Source organism: Salmo salar, chromosome ssa24 (genome assembly GCF_905237065.1).
Source record: "Salmo salar chromosome ssa24, Ssal_v3.1, whole genome shotgun sequence".
NCBI lineage: Eukaryota > Metazoa > Chordata > Actinopteri > Salmoniformes > Salmonidae > Salmo > Salmo salar.
In genome coordinates this window covers 37,103,543-37,129,155 of record NC_059465.1, presented here as the reverse complement: position 1 = coordinate 37,129,155, position 25,613 = coordinate 37,103,543, and the positions used below count along the sequence as shown (strand labels likewise).

Genomic DNA, 25,613 nt, shown 5'->3' with positions numbered 1-25,613 from the left:
TACAGCCGATTCCTGCACGAGTCCAAGTCAACTTTTCCCCTTCAGGATTTCATAAATCCTACAGAACTCCTGCCTCAGAAGTAATTGTGTAGATGACCTGTATAAGGGTAGATAAGCTTACTTTATCTGCAGAGGCAGTAGCATCACATGCTGTCTAATGAGGATGGGGGGGGATCTGGAGTGAGGAGAGGGAGAAAGGTCAGTATGTGTGCATTTCATACATTTTCCAGTTTCCTTGCACTTCAGTCTCAGAATGCTCTATTACTAGAGAACAAATTTCCCAGGAGGGTGACATGATTGAACACATACCGTTTATAAAACCTTACTCAAAGTGAACACAAATTAGCCACACAATTGGTTTAAAACACTTGTTTATTTCATACAAATTCCCAAACAGCAAATAAAATAACGTAGTATTTCAAGAATCTGAAGACAGACAACGCTTAATGTACATCAAAGCATCACTCACAGAAAGCGAACATCACATATCCCATTACTTACAATAGGAGAATACAACAGGTCTATTCCCTGCAGTGTACGTAATATTGCACAACAATTCACACAGACCTGCACAGCCGAGGCATACATGCTATAGTTTAAAGTGATAGCCTGAACCATTAGACTGAGTGCCTGCAGAATATTTGGTTTAACTTACTACTGAAAACCATAGGATTCCCTTTTTCTAAAATCAGCAGTGATATGTACAGTAGCTAGAATAAGACGAGCACTATAGCAAATATCTACTGTGAAAGACAACTCCTGCGGCCACTAGTGACTTGACCCAAGATAAGCAAATTAACAAAAACGCACCTACGAGACATTCAATTTGTTCTGTAAATAATACATTCTGTGATAAACACAATCCCGAACCTGTTAATTAAGTGCATAGACTTTTTAAAAGGTGTTTCAACAGTCATTTAAAAAAGGAACAGGTAGAAGTGTTGTGTCCTAAAAGGAATGGTAGAGAATTATGCGCACCAATTCTGAAGCAGCTAGGATTTAAAATTAAGACTAGATTGTTGTTCCTCAAAATGAACTTACATGATTCAGATAAGCAAAACAATTAAACGCAGCAAATTCTAGGATACGAAACACTCAAATGGACCTAAAACATCACAACACACAGAAGGAGGCGTACAGATTTAAAATGCTCCCTTGACAAATTCAGTCAGACATGATCTAGTTCCAACTACAATTTTCCACCAAGTTCCCAAATTGCTCAAGTTTGATTAAGCTGAGAAACTTCACAGCACATACAAACTCATAGAAAACAAATTGCAGATCTATGACTTATTTCACCCCCCCCAAAATAATGCCACTAGATATGTACATTGAGGTAAACATTTAAAATTGTTAATTTCAGTTTATTATTGGATATATGAACAATCTTAAAAGGCTGAGATTAGGGTACAGTAAATTACTAATGTATTTATGGAAGCCGCAAAGAAAAGTAAAATTCTGTTGAGGAGAAAGGTATAGTTTTCCAGGGCTGATGTGCTACTGGCCTAAGGCCCATAGGCCACAAACCTGAGAAAAACAGATTATCCTTACCCTCAAGAAAACAAAGCATATGTACAGATAGTCCAAAAACCCATGTAAGGAAGCCAGAGGGGACCGGGGCTATGTTCAGCAGGGGTAACCATTCAGAAATAGAAAATGTAGAGAGACAATTTCTCCCTTTTTTAGAGGACAAAGCATCTGAACGGTTTACACAATATATTTCTAAATCGGAAGGTTCTGAAACACTGCACACGGCTGAACAGACCCGTGGTATGCCCTAAAACCTTGTTGTCCTAGCTGATACTCAAGAGCCAATCGTCAACGTGCGTAACAAATGTGTAAGCTCTGTACAGTAACATGACATGTGTCAGGAAGAAGTCGCATCGTAGTAGAGTTCTGTGGGACAGTGTGTAGTGAGAACCTGTAGTGTTTGAAGTTTCACATTCCCAGTGGTGAACACAAAACATTCACTGCTATTGAACAACTACATCCGTGGCAGCAGTGCAAGGTAAATTCATTAACGTGACCAACAACTAATCTCCGTGAGTGTAATTTTAAGTGACAACAAAAGTCTCCCACTGACACCAACACACGATTTACGTCTGAGTAGCACACACAGACCTCGTTAGAATTACACCCTGAATGTGGATGTCTAGTGTTACAATTTAGATAAATGTGCTCCGCATTGAAATAGTGTTCAGAGTGGTTAGGTAGTGAGATTAAGTGCAAGAAAGTGTGCTCGTCTTTAAAAAAAAAAAAGTGCAAATTTTGAGAATGTGTCCAAATCAAATGCAGTGTAACAAACTGGTGTTGACAGACTCTTGACTAAGGACATTGATTAGGTATGATTTGTATTAGACATTTTTGGTGGGGATGTTTCTCAACCGAGGGGTCCTTGTGACCTACATACACTCACCCTTGTAAGTGATGACTAGCCTTGCTGTTGTGCACAGTTAGACAAATCATAGCATTCGTTAGATTACCTATTTATTGTGAAAGGCACAGAGGCATAGACGTAGCTGCAAGGCTCTTCAGGTTTCTCTTGGCTACGTTTTACTGGACTTAGTGATACATAAATAGGTGTTCATTAAAAACAGAACTGGATTAATAGTCAGCTGAAATACTGCAGACAAAAACTAAATCACTACAAACATACCTGACTGAAAGCAGAGACCAACATGAACGCAAAGGCAAGTGTTGAGAGGGAGGGACCTGTGTGTGTGGAAGGCCCAGCATCTCACATATACGACAGCCGCTTTGCTGTGATGAACTCCTCTAGATGGACCTTGCCACTACCCATGAGGCCAAAGGCAGGGTACATGGTACCGGAGCAGTCCACCTGCCGCTCATAAAGGCACCTCATGGTGTCTGCATCGTAGAAGTAGACCCGGCCCGCATCGTAGTCTAGGCACACGCCGATACGCTGTGGCATGGGCAGCACCCGGTTGCTGTGGTCGCCATGGTCGCCGCCGGAAGCTTTGGGAAGGAACATTTTGCCCATGCCCACAGTGAGCAGAGTGAAGGGCTGGGACAGATCATAGCACGTGTCCTCGCTGCCACTGTCGTGCCCACTGTCGTGGTCGTACCTGGAGGTGGGAGACAGGCAGAGTCAGCCTACAACTACAGCCCATTCAATAATACTGTCACACCGTTTCCTCATTGTTACCTGGAAGCCTGTTCAAATATACAACAGTAAAACCACACAGTAGGTAATAGCAGAAACATATTTGAAAGAATTGTTGAAAAACTAAGGCCTTTTCTGTGAATTAACCCGACAGCACGTGTCAAACTCATTCCACGGAGGTCTGAGTGTCTGCAGGGTTTCGCTCCTCCCTTGTACTTGATGAATTAAGGTCACTAATTAGTAAGGAACTCCTCACTTGGCCGTCTAGGGCTATCTGAAAAATAAAACAGCAGACACTAGGCCCTCCATGGAATGAGTTTGACACCCCTGGTTTACAAGTTAATGCTTTTTACGTCGCAGGCTTCTTTGTGACTCAGTCCTAATCCTTAGTGAGTGATAGAGTTAGTCTGAGGCGGCAGAGTTTACCTGGGGCTACTAGTGTCTCGGGGGTTGTGGAACCACTCCAGCAGTTTGGAATCAGAGGCCACGCCCACCTTGACCAGGTAGGAGTGGGGCTCCACACGGAAGGCCCAGTACTGTCTGCCCTGAGAGATGCCCGTGTCACCGATGATGTAGTCCAGACCCATGTAGCTGCCTGTCTGCACGCGCTCAGCAGCCAGCAGGAAGGCCATGCCGGCCATGCTCTCCACAGAGTCACGGCGCTTGCTCAACGCCAGCCGCTCCGAGCTGAAGCCGCAATTGTCGTTGAATAGGAAGCCAAATGCTACAGGAAGAGAGCAACACAAAAGGAACAGTCAGACGCAGATAGGATGTCCTGTTTGATCGTCTCAGGATGCCAGGGAGAAGCTGGGCTTTCATAAAGTGTCACATGAGGGCACCATTGTAAAGATTTTTTTTTAAAGTGAAGGAATTGACAGAATTTCCAAATTTATCCATTTACATGTATTGAAAGACAAAAACAATGCTTTATTTCTCATGTAAGGTTATTTGAAATTATTTAAGCCACATCTGCTGCGGCTCAAAAAGTCTCAAAATAGTTACAACACCAAAGGCCATAATTACTATTCACTTACCAACTAATATAGCTATGCCTGTGCAATGAGCCATTGCATTCTGTCTCCATGGTAGAGCATTTAATTCATGAATATCCCTCAAACACAAGGACAAAAATACTAGCCGTTTACCACTTGTTGCATGAACTACACAAAATATAGTGATCTTAAAGATGTCCTTTTTTTTTAAATGAAGGTTAAATGTATTGTCGTACAGTAATGATAAGTCTGCAGTATGCCTACACTGACTTGTCAGGCGTGTTGCAGCTACTGTAATGTCTGGTCTGTCTGAGGCCTGCATTGACCCAGAATTCCACCTCATTACTAACACACTGCACACCCCACTGCGAAAAATCCCCAGTCAGGACACAGGAATGTGGGCTCCCAGTCCCATCACTGGGCTTCAATCCACAGTGGACCCAGCTCTCAGCCCGAGTTTACTGCAGACTAATGAGGCAACGGAGGATAAACAAAATCCAAATGGATCAGCAATTGTACACACATGGAAGTTATGATGAGAGGGTGGGGACTGTCCAATTCAATAGACTTGAGGAATTAAAGAGATAACTAGTGCTTTACAGACAGTATATGACAGTTAAAAATCAGAGCACTTAACCATCAGAGGCTGAAAAACACTTTGAAAGCAGATATACTGTTACTCTGGGACTCTGCTGCATTGCTTCAGTCAGTCTAAAAGCAACAAAGCATTCAAAAGGCTGTGATTTCTGCAATCCAACAAAGGAGATGGGTTGCAGAAGTGATAGTCAGAGGTTTCATAACTGTCCACTGTATTTTATCCCACAGTTCACTTTGAACAGTGGAGCATCTTCTACTTTCACAGCCTAGTAGATATACGCCGGTATATAGCCCAGTATACTACTTTTTCCCAGTTCCTGCAACACAGAAATGGCATTAAAGCTTACATGATTGCCGAGCATTTTTTGGGGGTTATGAGTTGCAATTCCAGTAGTGCCGTGTTTCAGAATATGGCCAAGGCCCACCTCTGTCCCTGCCCATCACGAGTGCCACCCCTACACATGAATACGACATCATCCTCAGTGCGTTTGTGAGACATCAGTGCCTGGTGCCTACCTGGGGCAGGTGGTGTGTGGAATGTGACCTCTGGGCTGTAGGGGCTGTAGAGGGAGTTGCGGCAGCTGCGGACTCGGAACGAGTAGAGACTGTTGGCCTCCAGATCACACACCACTGTGCTAGGGCCGTACACCCTGTCTGTGAGGCACCAGTGGCTGGCACCCTCCTCATCCTGCTCCGCGCCCAGCCTCCTGTACTCCAGTACCTGGTGGTCTGTGGCCAGGGTATCCTCAGCCAGCTGCCAGCACAACAAGCCCTCGTTGTAGACGCGACTACGGGACAGATCAATGATAGGGGGCTCGGGGACTGAGAGAGCGGAGAAAAGGCACATGGCAGAGTGAGGGGGTCAGGTTAAAGTCCAATTCTCCCAAAAAAATACAAATATCTAAATTGACAAACTAACATAAGCAAGCCTTGACAGAGACATAACAGTCCATACAAAACATGCTAGACCTTATTTTAAAATGGTATTGGTTATCTGGAAATAAAAGAAAAACAGATAGACACATTAGTTTATGTAAGTGCATGGAGTTCTTCCGAGATGTGACTGAACTCAGATCAGACAGAATATGGACAGGAAGATTGAGAAGCTAAAAAGAAAAGAAAGAAATATTGCCAGGAAAAGCACTTTGCTAATCCTTCACCCCCCCTCCCCTCACTGCAGACATAGCTTCCTGTCAGCCACAGCCAGGTCCAGCAGGTTTGATCAGGACTGGAGGGGCGGGGGACAGGGCGGCCTGCCAACCCAGCGGGCTACCAGCCCGAGAGCGCCGCTATTCTCAGAGAAACAACCTATTGATCAGGCTACGGCCGGGACGGGACGAGACAGGACAGGAGGCATTACACCAAACAGAGGCTTCTCCTTGTTTCTCACTGGCTGTGAGACCAGACTGCAGTCTCTGGAGGGGCTGGATTAGGAAGGGGGAAAACGCACAACACAATGCCTTTATGGTTCAACTAGTGGGGGGGGATAGATTCAAATATAGAGCCAGTGTGAGCATAGAAGACTCCACAACACCGTAATGAGATCTGCTTGAGTACTGGGGTTGAAATTACACATCACCTCTTGGGGTGATATATCTGGGAGGTCACTGTCCCCATCCCCAGACCCCCACCCATACCGTTTCCTTCCATTTGTTGCCTTGTGAATACAACCCTGCCGTGATCCTGGTCCTGGGTTGGAGCTGTTCGTTCCTCTACTCTGTCTGGTCTAGTTTAATGAGGAGACATCCATGCAGCGCTGCTCCATGTAGCCCACTTTTACAGGTCTGAACCCTGTCCTCAAGGACAGACCGGCCCCCGCTCTGCCAACCAACTGTCGCTAACGAACACAGATGACCCTTCCAGTCTCACTACGGGGAGACAAAGCAGGGCCCCTTTGTGGTCAGTAATCTTTATAGCGCGACGAGCCCACAAGCCCCTTCAATTCACACAGTAATACCTGTGGGACAGAGGGAGCAGGATTGGAACTCATTCTGAGGACAACCACAGTTAGATGGGAGCCTATAAGAAGCCTCCTGTTTACTTCCAGGGTAGTGCTGCCCCTACTTAATATGCGCATGTCAAATCAGTTCCTTTTCACAGGAACATAATTATATCCAGCCCGCCAGACAGTTCCCTATTCTCCAAATCAAGTCTATATGCAAAGCAGCGGACCAGCAAAAAGTCCTGCAATGCTCTCTGTGCCAAAATCCCTGTGTGTATATCAGGAGTGTAACCGGCTTAATCAATTAAAAGGGCTTCTGGTTACCAGTGTCTTAACAGAGAGCAGAGCCCAGGAGGAGGTGAAAGTGACTGACAGGTTGAAGCGGAGGTGAGTTAAAGGGGAACCAATGAGGAGTGTCAACAAATTAAGGTTCAACTTTGGGCTTGCATTGCAATGTCTGCATTCATCATTACATATTAGGAGTGTGGGGTGGGGAACTCACCTCCCCCAAAACAAAGCTCCTTCAGCAGAGTCTCCTCTCTAGAAGTTTCCAGCACAAACTCATCAAAGGAGGGGTCAGCCGCAGGGTGGAACGTCCTCAGAGACTCGGTGGATTTTGCAATTCTGGAGAGAAAGAAAAGAGGAAACAAAATGGCAGCTATTCACTTTGTAGTGAACACAAAGTGAATAGCTGCCCTCCATAACTGGCTACGAGACTATTGCAGCTCTGCTAAGCTTCCCAGTAAAATAAGAAAAATGATCAAGCATCCCAGAAGTGTTAAAAATAGCCCACGTTAACATGTGTAGCTTAAGAAACAAGGTTCACGAAATCAATAATTTGCTAGTAACAGATGTAATTGATTATATGCCTCAAACTCACTCAGAACACCTTTGATGATAGTGGTAGCAATACCTGGTTATAACATTACAGAAAAGACAAAATGCCAGAGTTGGATGCGTTTCTGTTTATATTCAGAATCATATTCCCGTAAAGCTTAGAGAGGAGCTCATGTTAAATACTGTTGGCTAATATGGCTACAGGTTCATCTGCCTCACTTAAAGCCCATTCTGGTGGGAAGCTGCTGTAGACCAAGTGCTAACAGTCAGTATCTGGATAATGTGTGAAATGCGTTTGAAAGTAGTATCCAAATCCATCGGATGTAGTGATCAACAATATAGTAGTCATATCTAGGAAAACCAAAGTTCCAAAGGCTGGGCCTAATAGTGTATAAGAGGTCATACAATATGTTTTGTAGTGAGGTTGATGTGAATAATATTTGTTGGTCCATTTTGAGCAACCAGATGCTGCACGTGACACATTCATGAAATTGCTTATCCCAGTTACTAACTGGGATAAGCAATGCACCTATTAAGAAAATGACTTCAAGCCATGGGGATTTATGAGGAATATTTTTTTGTTTGTTTTTAAAGTATGGTTGAGAGGGATGATGCAAAAGAGATGGTAAATTGGTCTGGCTGTACAACCGATTGGCAAAACTGACTAAACAAAAATAAACTACACTATGAAACAAAGATAAGTGACAAAGACAGTAAAAAGCTTTAAAGCACCTTAAATGACATGTTGGGCAGAAAAGCAAACAGAGCTCCATCATTCATTGAATCAGATGGCTCATACATCACAAAACTCACTGATATGACAACTAATTTCATGATGTTTTCATTGGCAAGATTATCAAACGTAGACATGAAATGAAGGCAACAAACACTGACATTACACATCCAAGTATATCCAACCAAATTATCATATTCAAAATGACAATGCTTGTCTTCGGTAAAGCAAGTGTTGAAGAGGTGAAAAAAATAGTTGTCTAGCAACAATGACAAGCCACCGGGGTCTGACAACTTGGATAGAAAATTACTGAGGACAATAGTGGAAAATATTGTCATTCCCAATTTAAGCCTACTAGAAAGTGTGTGCCCTCACGCTTGGAGGAAAGAAAAAGTTATTCCCTTCCCTAAGAATAGTAAAGCCCCCTTAACTGGCTCAAATAGCCGACCAATCAGCTTGTTACCAAACCTTAGTTAACTTCCGGAAGAAAAAAAATAAAAATAGTCTGACCAGATACAATGAATGCTATTTTACAGTAAACAGATTTTCAGCACGCTTATAGGGAAGGACATTCAACAAGAACTTCACTTACACAAATGACTGACTGGCTGAGAGAAACTGATGACAAAAAGAATGCGGGGGCTGTTTGTTAGACTTCAGTGCAGCTTCTGACATTATCGATCATAGTCTGTTGCTGGGAAAAAGCGTAGAGTAAGTGAAGCCAGTGTGTCTATGTATGCAGATGACTCAACACGTCAGCTACTAAAGCAACTGAAATGACAGCAACACTTAGAGCTGCAGGTAGTTTCAGAACGGTGGCAAGGAATAAGTTAGTTCTAAATATTTCAAAAAATAAAAAATTGTATTTGGGACAAATCATTCACTAAACCTCAACTAAATCTTGTAATAAATAATGTTGAAATTGAGCAAGTTGAGGTGACTAAACTGCTTGGAGTAACCCTGGATTATAAACTGTCATGGTCAAAATATATTGATACAACAGTAGCTAAGATGGGGAGAAGTCTGTCCATAATAAAGCGCTGCTCTACCTTAACAACACTATCAACAAGGCAGGTCCTACAGGCCCTAGTTTTGTCGCACCTGGACTACTGTTCAGTCGTGTGGTCAGGTGCCACAAAGAGGGACTTAGGAAAATTGCAATTGGCTCAGAACAGGGCAGCTGTCCCTTGGATGTACAGAGAGTTAACAATAATATTCATGTCAATCACATGCTCAAAGTGGAGGAGAGATTGAGTTCGTCACTAATTTTATTTATGAGCGGTATTGACATGTTGAATGCACCGGTCTGTTTGAACTACTGGCACAGCTCAGATACCCATGCATACCCCACAAAACATGCCACCAGAGGTCTCTTCACAGTCCAGAACAGACTATGAGAGGCACACTGTACTACATAAAGCTATGACTACATGGAACTATTCCAGCAGTAAAATTAGATTTAAAAAAAAAATCTGATAACAATACACCTTATGGAACAGCAGGGACTGAAGCAACAAACAGACACAACATATGCACTATACACAATGGATTGTGTTATCGATGTGGTAGTAGAGGCCTGAGGAAACACTTAATGTTGTGAAATCTGTTATGAATGTATTGTAATGTTTTTCAAATGTATAACTGCCTTCATTTTGCTTGACCCCAGGAAGAGTAGCTGCTGCCTTGGCAGAGCTAATGGGGATTCAAAATAAATACATGCTAGCAAAGAGACCACTATCAGAGAAGGAACCATTTCCCAGGCAGGCAAGATAAATGAGCCTGGGAGACTTGTGTGGGTGGGTGAATGTAAGTGTTAGGTGAATGAAATCCCAAAGCTGCTTTTTTTTGGTACAAATTTAGATCAATTAGCAGGATTAGAGCTAGAGCAGGACATGGGGAATGTTAACAGCACTTCACCATTCCAATCTGTCCCAGTGTCCCCGATACGTGGTGTCATGGATCTTTGACACACTCAACCTACCCATAAGCAGATTTATTTTAGTACTGGAGAAGTCACGGGGCCCAAATCCCCATTAGGAAACCTAGATGACAAGAGCAGCCACAGGGAAATAGCATCATGTTCTGTAATAGTTTGAAAACGGGTCCTTTAAGAATGGAGGTCTTTCGATTACTGACCTTTCTTAAACAATGGTGATATTAAATAACCATTAGCCTTTATCGCCACTGATGGTAACCTTCAGGAGCCAGTCTCTACTGTGCCTTTGTATACTAACGTGTGTTGAGAGTGGCAGGCAGTCAGGGCTGGAGGCTGACGGTGTAGGGTGAAATTGCCCTAGATGCTGATCTTCCCTCAGATCAATTTGTAAGTCGCTCTGGATAAGAGCATCTGCTAAATGACTTAAATGTTAAAATTAGCAATTCCCCACTACTGGTTTAGGTTATGATTGGAGGGGAAGCTGAACCTAGATCTGCACCTAGGGGAAATTTGTCCCTGGAGCGGAGGCTGACCTGGTGTGCAGCTGCTTGGCCGTCTGAACGAAGCAGGACTGGTCTGTCTCCTTGAGGACCTCCTGGGCGTAGCCCACCAGGCCACTGTTCTCCAGCATGCCCTGGTACTCCTCCACCTGGCCCCTGAGCTGCTCCAGACGCCGCGTCTTCGACTGTGCGATGGAGTTCAGCATCTCAGACTTCCTCTCCTGGAGGGTCTGGAACAGCCGCTCAAAGTGCTCATAGGCCCCACACTCCGCCACCTGGCCATTCTCCTGTAGAGGTAGGGAAGGGTGTCAATGCATCATGGTGCAATAAAACTGCATAGAAATCTGTTTGTGCCATCATGCCTCCTTACCACAGGGAGTTTTGCATGACAAAGTAGGAATGATGGCACAACCAGATCTGGGACCAGGCTAGCATATAAGTAATATTACAACAAAATGTAAACAAGAGAAAGCCATCATAATACAGTACAGACAAAGTCAGACTAAGCAAACCCTTCTGCAGTGGAATTCATGCAAATTAGTATGTATTTACATGCATTTGAATATGTGACCTTCCTTCTCAGTGCAGACAATGTCCCTTTGTTATTTAATATAAGACAGACACAGGACTAGTTTTATTCCGTCAACAACTACTTGCCTCAGTTTCATTGATCAACACCTCCAGGTGGGAAATCTGAGTCCTCACTTGGTCCTCTTTGCTGATTAAGTAATGGATACTCTTTGATAGCTTCTCCTGTTGGTAACACAAAAAAATAACATTTGAGAGCATTGAGAAACCCGATTGAAATCCTACCTCATCCCGGAATATTCCGGTTGTTCATCAGAACAAAACACCCAATATGCCTCTGCATACATTACAGCCAGCAGAGAGATCAGAGATGTTCAATAGATAGATAAGCATAAGATACAAATTATTACATTAAATATGGATGAGTCAGGCCCGGTGCCCGTGTCCATAGGCCTCTAAGATTACAGTCAAAGGACAGAGTCCTCTGTCCCTCTGCTTTCAGTGGCTGACTGACCTCTGTCTAGTCTGGGGGGGGGGGTTGCTTGTTGTTGATGACCGCACATGTGGATTACACTGCTCAAAGGTAAAATGATCCTGTGGACATGTGCCACTCAGCACAGATACAAATGACTGATCAATATTTCATTAGGGGGCTCAAAATCAAATCGTTTACTGGTTGTGTGCATAGTTCAGCAGATGTACTTCAGATGTAGTGCAGCAAAATGCTTAAGTTACTAGCTCCTAACAATGATGTAAATTAAGTAGACAAATAAAAATGTCAGAACAAATCCAAATAGCACTAACAGTCATCCAAATGCAATCTATACAAGACACTATACTAAGAATGCTATGTACAGCAGTAGATCTAGTGGAATGAGCTATGTGGAGAAAACAGTGTCTAAACACGCAATGCAAAAACGCCATGGGAAATAAGCTTCCGGACCAGAGACCGGAAGATAAATACACATGTGATTGATGGGCAGACAGTATGTGAATAGGTATACATAAGTAGTTATATAGGATGAGCCAAGAAAACAGTATTATTAACCTTTATTTAACTAGGCAAGTCAGTTAAGAACAAATTCTTATTTTCAATGACGGCCTAGGAACAGTGGGTTAACTGCCTTGTTCAGGGGCAGAACGACAGATTTTTACCTTGTCAGCTCGGGGATTTGATCTTGCAACCTTTGGGTTAGATCAACGCTCTAACCACTAGGCTACCTTCCGCCCCACAACAGTATATACAGTTGAAGTCGGAAGTTTACATACACCTTAGCCAAATACATTTATACTCAGTTTCACAATTCCTGATATTTATTCCTAGTAAAAATTCCCTGTCTTAGGTCAGTTAGGATCACCACTTTATTTTAAGAAATGTGAAATGTCAGAATAATAGCTGAGAGAATGATTTTTCATCACATTCCCAGTGGGTCAGAAGTCTACATACACTCAATTAGTATTTGGTAGAATTGCCTTTAAAATTGTTTAACTTGGGTCAAACGTTTTGGATAGCCTTCCACAAGCTTCCCACAATACGTTGGGTGAATTTTGGCCCATTCCTCCTGACAGAGCTGGTGTAACTGTCAGGTTTGGAGGCCTCCTTGCTCACACACGCTTTTTCAGTTCTGCCCACAGATTTTCTATAGGATTGAGGTCAGGGCTTTGTGATGGCCACTCCAATACCTTGACTTTGTTGTCCTTAAGCCTTTTTGCCACAACTTTGGAAGTATGCTTGGGGTCATTATCCATTTGGAAGACCATTGTCCAATTTGCGACCAAGCTTTAACTTCCTGACTGATATCTTGAGATGTTGCTTCAATATATCCATTTCATTTTCCTACCTCATGATGCCATCTATTTTGTGAAGTGCACCAGTCCCTCCTTCAGCAAAGCACCCCCACAACATGATGCTGCCACCCCCGTGCTTTACGGTCGGGCTGGTGTTCTTCAGCTTGCAAGCATCCCCCTTTTTCCTCCAAACATAACCATTATGGCCAAACAGTTCTATTTTTGTATCATCAGACCAGAGGACATTTCTCCAAAAAGTACGATCTTTGTCCCCATGTGCAGTTGCAAACCGTAGTCCGTAGCTTTTTATGGCGGTTTTGGAGCAGTGGCTTCTTCCTTGCTGAGCGGCCTTTCAGGTTAAGTCGATATAAGACTCGTTTTACTGTGGATATAGATACTTTTGTACCCGTTTCATCCAGCATATTCACAAGGTCCTTTGCTGTTGTTCTGGGATTGATTTTCACTTTTCGCACCAAAGTACGTTCATCACTAGGAGACAGAACACATCTCCTTCCTGAGCTGTATGACGGCTGCGTGGTCCCATGGTGTTTATACTTGCGTACTATTGTTTGTACAGATGAACGTGGTACCTTCAGGCATTTGCAAATTGCTCCCAAGGATGAACCAGACTTGGAGGTCTACAATCTTTTTTTTTTCTGAGGTATGATTTCTTTTGATTTTCCCATGATGTCAAGCAAAGAGGCACTGAGTTTGAAGGTAGGTCTTGAAATGCATCCACAGGTACACCTCCAATTGACTCAAATGATGTCAATTAGCCTTTCAAAAGTGGAAACATCTAGGAGCAACAACAGCTCAGAAGTGGTAGGCCACACAAGCTCACAACGGGACCGCCGAGTGCTAAAATGAGTTCAGGAAAAGTAGTCTGTCCTCAGTTGCAACAATCACTACCGAATTCCAAACTGCCTCTGGAAGCAACGTCAGCAAGAACTGTTCGTTAGGAGCTTCATGAAAATGGGTTTCCAATTGCCGAGCAGCCGCACACAAGCCTAAGATCACCAAGCGCAATGCAAAGCGATGAATCAGGCTTCACCATCTGGCAGTCTGATGGACTAATCTGGGTTTGTCAGATGCCAGGAAAATGCTACCTGGCCGAATGCATAGTGCCAACTGTAAAGTTTGGTGGAGGATGAATAATGGTCAGGGGCTGTTTTTCCATGGTTTGGGCTAGGCCCCTTAGTTCCAGTGAATGGAAATTGTAACGCTACAACGTACAATGACAATCTAGACCAGGGTTTCCCAAAATCAGTCCTCGGGACCCCAAGGGGTACACGTTTTAGTTTGCCTTAGCACTACACAGCTGATTAAAATAATGAACTAATCATCAAGCTTTGATCATTTTAAAATCAGCTGTGTAGTGTTACAGCAAAACTCAAAATGTGCACCCCTTGGGGTCCCAAGGACCGCGTTTGGGAAAAGCTGTTCTAGACCATTCTGTGCTTATAACTTTGTGGCAACAGTTTGGAGAAGGCCCTTTCCTGTTACAGCATGACAACACCCCCATGCACAAAGCGAAGTCCATACAGAAATTGTTTGTCGAGATCAGTGTGAAAGAACTTGACTGGCCTGCATAGAGATCTGACTTTAACCCCTTTGGTGATGAATTGGAATGCCAACGGCAAGCCATGCCTAATTGCACAAAATCAGTGCCCGAGCATACTAATGTCCTGAATGGAAGCAAGTCCCCGCAACAATGTTCCAACATCTAGTGGAAAGCCTTCAGAGAAGAGTTAAGGCTGTTATAGCAGCAAGGGGGGGGACCAACTCCTTGCACATATTAATACCATGATTTTGGAATGAGATGTTCGACGATCAGGTGTCCACATACTTTTAGCCATAAAGTCTGTAAACATCACTGCGTCACTGACCAGACAACCACTTCAAAACTAACACTTTCCCCAAGGATGTATTCATTAGTATACACCGTAGCAAAAATACTTGCAACAGAAAACAAAACTTTCTTATTGGACAAATTCAGATAGGTCCCTCCCATTTCGGCCCATTTGGTTCAAGTCAGGTCAAGTGAACGGCTCGAGACAACAATTCATTATACGGTACCTTAAGGATCTTGTAGGCGCTGCTCATGGATGTGACTTTGTGGTTGGCGTGGGAGCCTCCCAGCTTGCACAGGTGACAGACTGGACGGCGGCACACCTCGCAGTACATGTTGACCTTCTCCATCTCATGCTCCGGACACATCAGCACCTGATGGACGTGAGAAACACATTGGACTAGCTGACATTTTCAATGTCGCAAACACATCACACCACAAAATGCAAAACAGAAGTACTGGAGGACATTTTTAATGGCCAGAATTAATTAGCTTTGAATGGGCAACTGCACAACAAAAGACAGGCAGAGCAGAGACTTGTATTGTCAGCCCAAATTAAAACGTTTCGCAACAAACAATGAATGCTAGTGAGCTGGTTAAGGACCAGTCCTGTCAGCAAATCTGATGGCTGCACCATTAACCCGATCAACTCAATGAGTCATCCACCATCATTGACATGAGCAGGTCACTAATCTAAAATCAACACCAGAAAAACCTGCTTGCGATAAACAATGAAAACCCCTCCGAGGTGGACAATGGTATCTACCTTGGGCCTAAAATTCATGGTGGGCCCCACATACTCGTGCTGGGCTTTGGGGGTGCCCCATGGGTGGTGGAACTTGAAGCACTCGTTGCAGTAGCTGGCCTTGCAGTCCATGCAGCTCTTGGTGGCCTCCTGCTGGGGCGGCTTGCACATGTTGCACATGATGGCCACGGCGGCGCGGGCCGCCTGCCGGTAGCGCTCCACAATGCTTTCCAGGGTGAAGTTCCGGAAGAGCATGCTCATGCCCCGCTCACCCAGGTCCACATCGTGTTGGCAGCCTGGGCACGGGAAAGTGGTAACGCGGGGGGTCACAGAGCCACGTCTCCATCCTGGTGAGGAGATGGAGCCTGCTAGGACAGAACAGCCATTAGAGGACTAATCGAAGGGTGGGCCTGCACAGAGACAGGCAGACTGGAAGGGTCAGTGTCCGCCAGAACAAACAGGTCCTTCCTTCTCCGGCAGCTCTCGCTACAGGGTGACCCCTCAACAATGGATCACACAAGAGATAGGAAGAGCATGTGTTTACAATGACCTGGACATAAAGATTCACGTAAATTCTAAATGATTTTAAATAAATTACAAAATCAGGCGGAAAGTAAAAGGTGGGAAACCCACTGACAAAACTGTAAAAGCAATGACAGAACAGATCAACCAAAGGGTAAAAGTGTAATTGATTTCCACTACCTGCAGAGGAAATTCATTTTGAAACCATTTGTCCAGTTCAATGCATCACAACCAGATGCCTTGTAAAGCATCATCATCTAGAAAGATGACAAAGCTGTAGCATATTATTAGAAAATATGAGGACAAAGGCATTCATGACACATGACAGATGCAAGCAGCTGGACCTTGTCACTGAGCATGAAATGCATTTAGGAAAATGGCAAGCAAAGGAAGAAAAAAAACATTTTGCAGAACACCAACAGACGAGTGGTGGGCGCAAAGCAAGCATGCGGGTCAATCATGGCGTTTGCATTTGGAATGTGTGTGTGACTGTGTATAATAATGGCAGACTGAGGAGGATAGAGAAGTGGGTGAGCAGGCTTGATGTTTTGGATGAAGCGGCAGGTCAGGAGGGGATTGTGATGGAAATCGATGAGGTGGGGGCCACGTGTCCTGGCCTGAAGGCGATGGGGAGATTAAAAGGACAGATACTTAGGCTGAGTGGGTGTTCTGGTCAGGGAGGGAGGTTGCTGCAGCATGTGCCAACAGCAAGGTGTACGGTAGCAGGCTGAGACACTGCCTGCTGCCACAGTGGGATTCAGAGGGTGATTGCCAGTGCAGAGAAAGAGCTCAGGGCAAAAACTGACGAGTCATTGCAAGGCCATTATAGCAGGGCAAAGGGGTGGGTTACCTACAGAACCACATCATTAACATGGTTCGAGTCATCATAATGCGACAGAGCCTTGTCACAATAACCAGGACTGCATTACAAAAGGGATGCAGGCAATCTTGCCAAGAGTATGTGACTAAACCAAATAGTGTACACGCTGGGAGAAACACATCTAAAATGGAGGAATTCATCCTCCCTACACCTTCTTTTAACTCTACTTGAAATATAAACTGTCAAGATGAATGGATTTCAGACAAAGCTGTTGGTTGCCTTTAATACTTGATCTCTATGAAAGGGAGAACTGGTTGGTATCCTGCATTAAGTAATACTCATTCTGGTGCCATTTTAGATACTTGTTCAGATGCACTTGTTAGGAGAGATGTTGTGAAGTGTTTATAATGGAGGGAATCTTTCACTAGCATTAGGACAATTGCGGCGTAGACTTTAAAACATCTACTGAGCGCAACATAAAAAAATAAGTAAAACCTGAATGAAAAACAAATGTCTGCTAAAGTTTCAGTAAGACCATTGTTTTGTTTGGCATTGTGCTTTAGGGGCGTGTCACAAATGTGTGTGCTTTATGGGGCGTGTCACATCAAATAGAACAAATTAGTTGGTTAGAACGTTGGCTTGTGGCTAAGAGCAATCTCTACAAACACATGAGTCTAAAACATTATCATTTTCAATTACAGCTGAACCGTAGTGCTAAAAAAGCATCCTTGGGGCAAGCCTGTCAGCAGGCATATGATTGAAGGTTGCAGTGGTATAATCTAGAGCACATGTCAAACTCATTCCACAGAGGGCTGAGTGTCTGCTGGTAGTCACTCCACCCTTTTACTTGATTGATGAATTAAGGTCTAATTAGTAAGGAACTTCCCTCACCTGGTTGTCTGGGTATTAATTGAAAGGGGGAAGAAAAAAAAACCTGCAGACACTCTGCCCTCCGTGGAATGAGTTTGACACCCTTGCTCTAGAGAATCTTGGCATATCTAAAACTAACCCTGTGTTGTGTTACATAGAACTAGGTCCCCTGCTGCTTCTAAACGTGAATCTACTGGCCTCCCCCACAAGGTACTGAATGCATCAGAGGCTACAGGGAGGGGAAACCCCTCTACATTTGCCCAGGCATTAAGAAATTCCACTTTAAACCAATTCCTTTACATCCATACCCATTTCTCTCACCTGAGATTCCCATACAGAGCTGTAGCTCACTCACTCACCAACCTACTTACTAAGACATGCATGTGTTGAAAGGGGAGCACTAAACCCTGAAAGCACCAGGCCAGAAAAAAATAAATTAAAAAAAAAATAACACCAAATGTAGACAAATTGGTAGGACAATTTACATTTATGTCTTTGCTCAGTAGACTTTTTAAAAAGCCAGAATGCCACGTCTACCAAAAACAGGTGGTCTATTGTCAGCTGTGTGTTACAAACAGTAGAGTAACAGTAAGTTGGGGTTCACGGGGGAGGGGGGATCTAGTAACACTGTACTCACTACTACAGCTATTCAAAAAATGGAACCCGCGTCTACCTCTCCTCCCAAACGACCTTCTCTGCAGTGTGGCTGCAAGCAATGGACAAAGAAGTGAAGTGAGATTAACATATACAGTATGTGAACAGAAGTGGAGTCAAACCTGATGTATTTCCAATAACAGTGGACAAGTGCCAACAACAGTGCTTAAAAGAAATTGCCCTCTTAAAAAAGGTTTAGGTCAAAACATGTGAAATCAAAATATCTATAGGTACATTGAGTTTAACATACTCTAAAACAAAAAAAGTCTGGTCTGAATCCTAATAAAACAAGGTGAAGAAAACATTGAGGTTGCAGTAACAAACCATTGTTAGCTTTGAAAGCACTTGTCTGATAAATATAGTGGAGTCCTGGCTTCAGTTCATTTAATCCCCCATTCATTCCACGCAGGCTGGTTTTGTCACCATGACCACCACTGGGCTGACATCCAATCAGCAAGGGTAAAAACATTACTGTAATGCTGTCAGAGATTTAAGACTTTACTGAAAGGTAGGTTAAAGGAATACTTAAGGATTTTGGCAATGGGGTCCTTGATCTACTTCCCCAGAGTCAGATAAATGTGTGGATACCATTTTATGCCTCAGTGTCCAGTATGAAGGAAGTTGGAGTTAGCAGATAGCGCAATGCCTGGAAATCTATGGGTAACGCTAGTTAGCACTGGCTCGCAAAACTACCTCCAACTTCCTTCATACTGGACACAGACATAAAAATGGTATCTACGAGTACATATGACACTGGGGAAGTAGATCAAGGACCCCATTGCCAAAATATTCCTTAAATAATGTTCTTTAAGATTGTCAACGTAATTATCAGATTTTGTTACACTAAATCTGCATGAGTGCCATGGTTACTAACCCCACAGGGATTGTAATTTAGTTAATGATTCTTAAGATGACCAAGGAAGTATTATATTTTTACCAGCTCTATAACCCTGTTTTTCTAAACAGCATTGAATGTATCCACTGTTTTAATAGATGCAGACCTGGACATGAAGAATGGGCACATTCAGGTTGGGCAAATGTGAATTGGTTGGTGTTTTGGAATGGCAGGGACCAGCTTATGGTTAAGTGAAAGACTGCCTTGTCTCACTCCATGCTGCTAGCGCCTTGGACCTCTAGTTTTTTTTGCAAAGCAAATAATAATATTGCCCCCCCCCATACTCAAGCATTTTAAATGCTTTAGTGGGATAAACCATGCTTTGTTCCACCATCTGTACATAACTCAAGCCTCATTCTATCTAGGTGCTGAAAAAAATAGGCATGTTATGTTAAGAAATTGCTTGGTATTACTAATATCCACACAATAGAACTATAATTTAAAGGCTTTTTGAAGTGAATGCCTTACAGACATGGAACTAGAGTCTAGACAAAACAAAAGTGATGACTTAAATGCTTGTCGTGTTACTTCATTCTGTTAAAGAAACATAAGACCAGCCTCAAAGTTGACAAGATTAGAGGAAAAGTATGAACATCTAACATGATGATTTTAAACTGGATGAGATTGGTGGTGGTGTCTATTTCATTCTACAACCTAGAGAATGACTTTCAGCAAATACATGTGAAAGATTAACCTGGGTATGACATGTCCATAGAACTTTATTGCAAATTGCATGTGATGTTGTCAGAATCACAATATGGGCATGAGGACTGGCCAAACCCAAACGCACCTGATCTTGCAAGCCTATCCAGCCTCTCCATGCTTGGTGAGGGAACTCTGGATCGGGGTCCTGGGCTCCCAGGGAGGGAACATTCAGACCCAGCGTCGAAGGAATCCTCATGGTTCAACAGCAGCAGCTCTCGGACACACTTGTGACAAACACTGTGCTGACAGGGCAAGATGAGGGGGTGCGTAAACAGCTCCTTACAAATTGGACAAATGAGCTCCCGCTCAATATTCTTGATAGGGACCTGGTGTGGACAAAAACAGCACTATTAGGTCTACAGTAGTCTCAGGCAAACTGCTCCCACATACCAGATCAGGCCGGTGGACAAGACAAAGCCTATAGCAACTCGGTCCTAGGGTCTCCAAGGGAAACACATTGTTGTTTTTTGCCCTTACATTACACAGATGATTAAAATCAACATCAAGCTTTGATTATTTGAATCAGCTGTGTACTGTTAAGGTAAAACAAAAATAACCTGCACACCTTGGGATAACCAGGACCGAGTTTGGGAAACGCTGGCCTACAGTAACATACATAGTATGAATCGATATTATCGTTACTTTTTTAAACATTTCATTTGAAAAGGAAGACAGTTTTAATAGACTAGGCATACGTCTAAAACAAACCACATTCTTCATTGTATTAGGCTTGCCTACTTCAAATACTTTGAAACAGTCAAACAAAAACAAACTCACCTGACACTAATCAATACATTAGATTTTTCCTAAACAAAACATTAAAGTGTAGCGTCTACCCTGGTAGGCCATGCACGTAACTAAGGAAGTTCATGCATCAGCTTGTTGGTTAGCTGAGGAAGCACAAAATGGTTACAACAAAGCTAACAATTCCTCGGAAAAAAAAGGAACCACAGATTCTCATTACCATATGACAGGGAGTTCTCGCTATAGAAATACCCTAATTTCAACCTCGCAATTTGAAATAATAAAATCAAGGTCAACCATCGAGTCTGTAAACCTCGAACAATGATTAATCAGTATCGTTTCACGAGGGTGTTCCTAACTTAGTTTGTCGTATTAAAACCAGTATTACCTGTACAATTTCCACTTACCGATACAATTGAGTTACGTCGCGACACCGCAGACATGATGAATATCTTTGTTGTTGTTCTTGAGGCGTTTAGTTTATTAAAAGTTCTCCAGCGTTTGTTAAAGATTACGACTACTGCACTCAAGAGCGCTGTTGAGTCGACAATGAATTAAATACCGTGACTAGACGCTATGGATGAAACAGCGAGGCGTGAATCAGCAACAGCGCTGCTGCAGTTCAGACAGTGACAGACAGCAGCAAGCTGTGTGGGGCGGCTTGGAGACACTGAAATCACCATAGTAACAATGCTGCAGCCCTGAGTATTTAACCCTATCAGTCCCGAGATCCCAGTCAAAATTGGACTCGTTTATCTACATTTACAGACTATATTTAGCCTCACAATTAAGTGTTTTACCATTTTCTTTTCAGGACAATGAGGGCTACAAGTACAACACAAAACAACTGGACATAAGCAGTACCATTTATGAGTTTTATTGACACATTTCAATAAAAATAAAATGTCAGCCAAAGCAAAAATCTGAGAAAAATGTATGTTTATGAATGCTGCTAGTGGGCTACAGAAATAGTTTGCTCACTGGGTAATTAATATCCAACTAGTCAGTGACAACTGTTTGGAGTTTGTGACAGAAACTATGTGAGCTTATTACAGTATTAGAGACACCTTGTCCTCGGATTTCCAATGATCTTCTATGTAGAACAGAGGTGTCAAACTCATACCATGGAGGGCCTAGTATCTGCGGGCTTATGTTTTTTTCCTTTCAATGAAGACCTAGACAACCAGGTGAGTTCCTTACTAATTAGTGACCTTAATTCATCAATCAAGTACAAGGGAGGAGTGAAACCCCGCAGACACTTGGCACCTCCGTGTAACGACTTTGACAGGTGTTATTAACGACTCTTGTGTGGCTTGTGAGCATCATCAGAGGAAGAGAAAGGCGAGGCCCACCTCGACGGAAAATCGGTCTCCCTCCAGCAGGTGGCGTTTTTCATCATTTCGCCCACCAAGCAAGGAGTTATTTTATTTATGGAGGTGTATCGCCAATCTAAAGAAAGGATGGGCGGAAGCTAGACAGCCCATTGCGAAGACGGAAATCAAAGGAACCACATAAAATAACTCCCATTGCGAGGACGGAAATCAGATTTTCATAGATAGCTTTTAATAGTTTGTAACTCAAGCCATTCGGACTCCAAGATCCTGTTCCGGGCAACTTCGGGATCCATCCTTGTCTCACAAACACAGCTCTAGCTCAGCCCACGTTAATCACACAGACGAATGGTTGGTATCTACGGCGGATGCAGAAGAAATAGACGAATCCAATCATACAACACAGAAGTCCAAAAGTCCAAAACGTGCCGGCGATACGGTGGGACTCATTGGGTTAAAAGAGAGGGAGGGCAAAAGGATCGGCTTTCACTGGCCGATAAATGCTTTGCCACCAAGAACATTTGGGTCACACAAATGTCCTAGGTGGCTAAAGTCCGTATGGATATCGTCATTACAGTAACAAACCCCTAGCTCACACTGTTCACACCCCTCTTGTTGGCAGACAGGAAATTGTTCAGTTTTAAAGCTAATTTCCCACAATTCTACACATTTTGCATGGGTCTAATATGTTTTTGCTTTTTAAAAGAACAATTCCTGCAATTCTACAAATTGTTCCATGTCTTATGTGTCTTTATATGATGCCAAGGGTCGGTTACCTGGGGTCCGTATTGACCCCATTCTGGGTCCGGATCCGGACTGCTGTCCACCAGTTGAGTATGAGGGCAAAACCTGAGGTTTGCAACAATGTTTTAAAATTGAGAGATGCTACATTGTTGCATTACCAAAATAGCAACTGTTTGGCCTATCATTTGCAGAGAACATGCACTCATAGCGTTGAAGATTATTTTTAGGGAAGGGCATTAGGAATAGACTATATTATAGTACATGAAGTCCCATGTTAATTATGAATGGCTTAAAATGTAGACTAAAGCTTATCCTACCAGTTTGCACATCTGGTGCATTGTCCAAAATAAAGTTCACGCCAAATGTAAATATTACATGGGTCTTAGTTACACAAATGATGGGCATTAAAGAGATTATCTGGTACTTTTGTATTCAGTAGTTCTGACTGTAGCCTTCACAAGCCAAAAGTGGTCCATGAAAAATTGTAGAATCTCGCATATGTGCAGATTTGTGGACCACGCCATTGCTGTCGCTCACTCTGCTGAAGGTGCATGATGTGCCTCTCGCTAGCTGTCACTCATATGGATTGGGGCTGAAGCTCATTGGTTGAACTCGAATTTCTATGGGGCTGGCCAACTTGGAGGAAAATGTAGGAAAATGGCGCAGCACAGCTTCCAAAAAAAACGGTCACTTTCAAACTATGGATTTCGTGGCTAATTGCGGTAAGACATGAATTCTGCTCATAGATTATGCATGTATGAACTGCATATCCAGCCCAAAGTGGGATGTTTAAAAAATACTTAGTAGTCACCAAAGTTCCGGAGCATGTCTTTAATAATGTATGCTAATAGGTCAAAAGCCTAGAATATTTCGTAGGACTGCATTTGCAGTATATTCTTTATGTAACCACTTGGTATCCTGCAAAGGCGAATTAGTATATTTAAATTCAATATTTCGATTTATGATGATTGACAACCTTGACATAAGATAACGGCATTTATTTGCAGCCTATAAAAGGATAAAGGAAAATAAAGGACTTCATGGAGATTATATGGAGAAGAAAAACCTTTGTGAGTCTTGCACCCCACATGAACTGCCCACGTCACACTTTCAGATAGCATACAGATAAGATGGATACATATAGAATACAATAAATTACAACAGCCATCTACAAATCCTCATATTTCATGCACATTTTATGTTTACATCCCTAATCCTGTTCCAAGGACCGCACAAAACCTTGAGCATCCTTCCTCTACCCAGACTACACACCTAGATCTAGCAGACGCAATACTGAAGACGCCAGCGTTGCTCCAACAGGCTACAGATCTGGCATTAACATAAATCATATCTGACGTTCACTTACCTCTCCCGCTGTTATCCGCTGGACTATCTGCTGGACCAAACTCGGTAACATATCCTGATTATCTTCGGTATCCGCGGTATCCGACATAATGGCAGATAGTGTCGACAAAACAATGGTGGGAATATAATAAACAATGGGTCAATAAGGAATAAATAGCATACGAAACACTGTAAAAATCGAATGGCTTCCCAAAGAGTGAATGTCACAGTCAGAGAAATATGGTTGCTTCTTCGTCCTCATCCTATATAATTCGAGCATCCTGTGTAGCATACACTTCATTCATGCCCCAGCTGCTTGAGAACATTTGATTTAGCTAGAAATCATCTTTGATGTTTAACCCCGCCCTCACTGTACATCTCAGGCGTGCGCTTGCCCGCGCAGTTTAGGCATCTGCAGCATCATCGGCGATGTCTCCAACTGAGACCTTTGTATTTCTTCAGATATAACCCTAGCCTACTCACCCAGCAATGAATAGACTATGGCTATTTTTAAATGACAGAAAATAATCTCTAATGATTTTGGGAATATAATGGATTACGAAATAAAACTATGGAATTCATTGGAGTCGAATGAAACAGTGCGTTCATGTATGCATGCTATGCCTATAAATATACTAGTTTAGCCTACATATTAGTTTCTAGACGATCTGAAAACATGCCTTTCTGCCTGATAGTTTATACGTTATTTTGTTATTTATTTAACCGTTTTTGCAACAATAGACATTATAGGCTAGTTTATTCTGGTCTTCCAAGCATATCCCTTAAAATCAACATTATTTCGTTCTGTAACGAATACCACCTATTAAGACAACTGTTTTATGATAAATATGTGAATTCTATTGAATAGATCGGTGGATGAGAGGATTAAGTTGTGCGTAATTGCTGGCGATGCCACTTGTTCCATGCATGGCGGCGTCACCAGATGGCAGCTTCACGCGGATTTCACCTCACTGGACACATGGTAGAAAAACATAAGTGTGTGTGTGTGTGTGTGTGGAGGGGGGGGTTCTATGAAGGCCCATGTCATACACTCAATACCAACAGCGTGGTCCATTCTGGAAGTATCAGTGCACAGCAAGGCCACATTTTGGAACCTGCATTCCACTGGATTGAGCAAAGAATACGAACAAAAAAAAGTCATTTATCTTTAATTAACTACTAGATTTCACAGGGCAAAACAAATGCAATTATGTAACCAAAGTAAAGTACTCCTAGGACTAGTGATATGATTTATGTGATGTCACATGAAAGGTCGGACGCGGTATAAATTCTATAGCAGAAAAAGGTCAATATCCTCGATTAGATCTTAGACATAACCTCTGACGAGCATGACATTTAACTGTTCATTTTCACGGAAACATTAACAGGCTACTAACTCACACTGAACCAATG

General features: G+C 42.9%; 1 protein-coding gene across 4 annotated transcripts; it reads right to left on the bottom strand.

Moving 5' to 3' along the window:
- Positions 1-354: 354 nt before the first annotated feature.
- LOC106585839 (E3 ubiquitin-protein ligase TRIM36) lies at positions 355-24,611 on the bottom strand. 4 transcript variants are annotated; one of them, XM_014172518.2, is made up of 11 exons: positions 24,223-24,611; positions 20,123-20,363; positions 18,421-18,489; positions 15,593-15,936; positions 15,054-15,200; positions 11,319-11,414; positions 10,695-10,948; positions 7,158-7,279; positions 5,230-5,535; positions 3,551-3,848; positions 355-3,086 (listed from the first exon to the last, which is right to left on the bottom strand). In XM_014172518.2, the coding sequence occupies exons 1-11, from the start codon at positions 24,307-24,309 to the stop codon at positions 2,738-2,740; spliced, it is 2,313 nt and encodes a 770-aa protein (XP_014027993.1). In that variant the 5' UTR covers positions 24,310-24,611; the 3' UTR covers positions 355-2,737. The 4 variants fall into 4 exon arrangements, with proteins under 4 accessions (XP_014027993.1, XP_014027994.1, XP_014027995.1 ...); XM_014172519.2 differs by lacking the exon at positions 24,223-24,611 and adding an exon at positions 21,189-21,686; XM_014172520.2 differs by lacking the exon at positions 18,421-18,489 and having other exon boundaries at positions 24,223-24,605.
- Between the last annotated feature and the right edge of the window lie 1,002 nt (positions 24,612-25,613).

Bases quoted from the DNA above. Each gene is read 5' to 3' on its own strand.
- LOC106585839 (XM_014172518.2), bottom strand. From the start codon at position 24,309: ATGTCGGATACCGCGGATACCGAAGATAATCAGGATATGTTACCGAGT. The intron at 20,364-24,222 runs GTAAGTGAACGT...TGTCCACACCAG, and splicing joins AGCGGATAACAGCGGGAGAG to GTCCCTATCAAGAATATTGA. The intron at 15,201-15,592 runs GTAGATACCATT...CACGTCCATCAG, and splicing joins CCATGAATTTTAGGCCCAAG to GTGCTGATGTGTCCGGAGCA.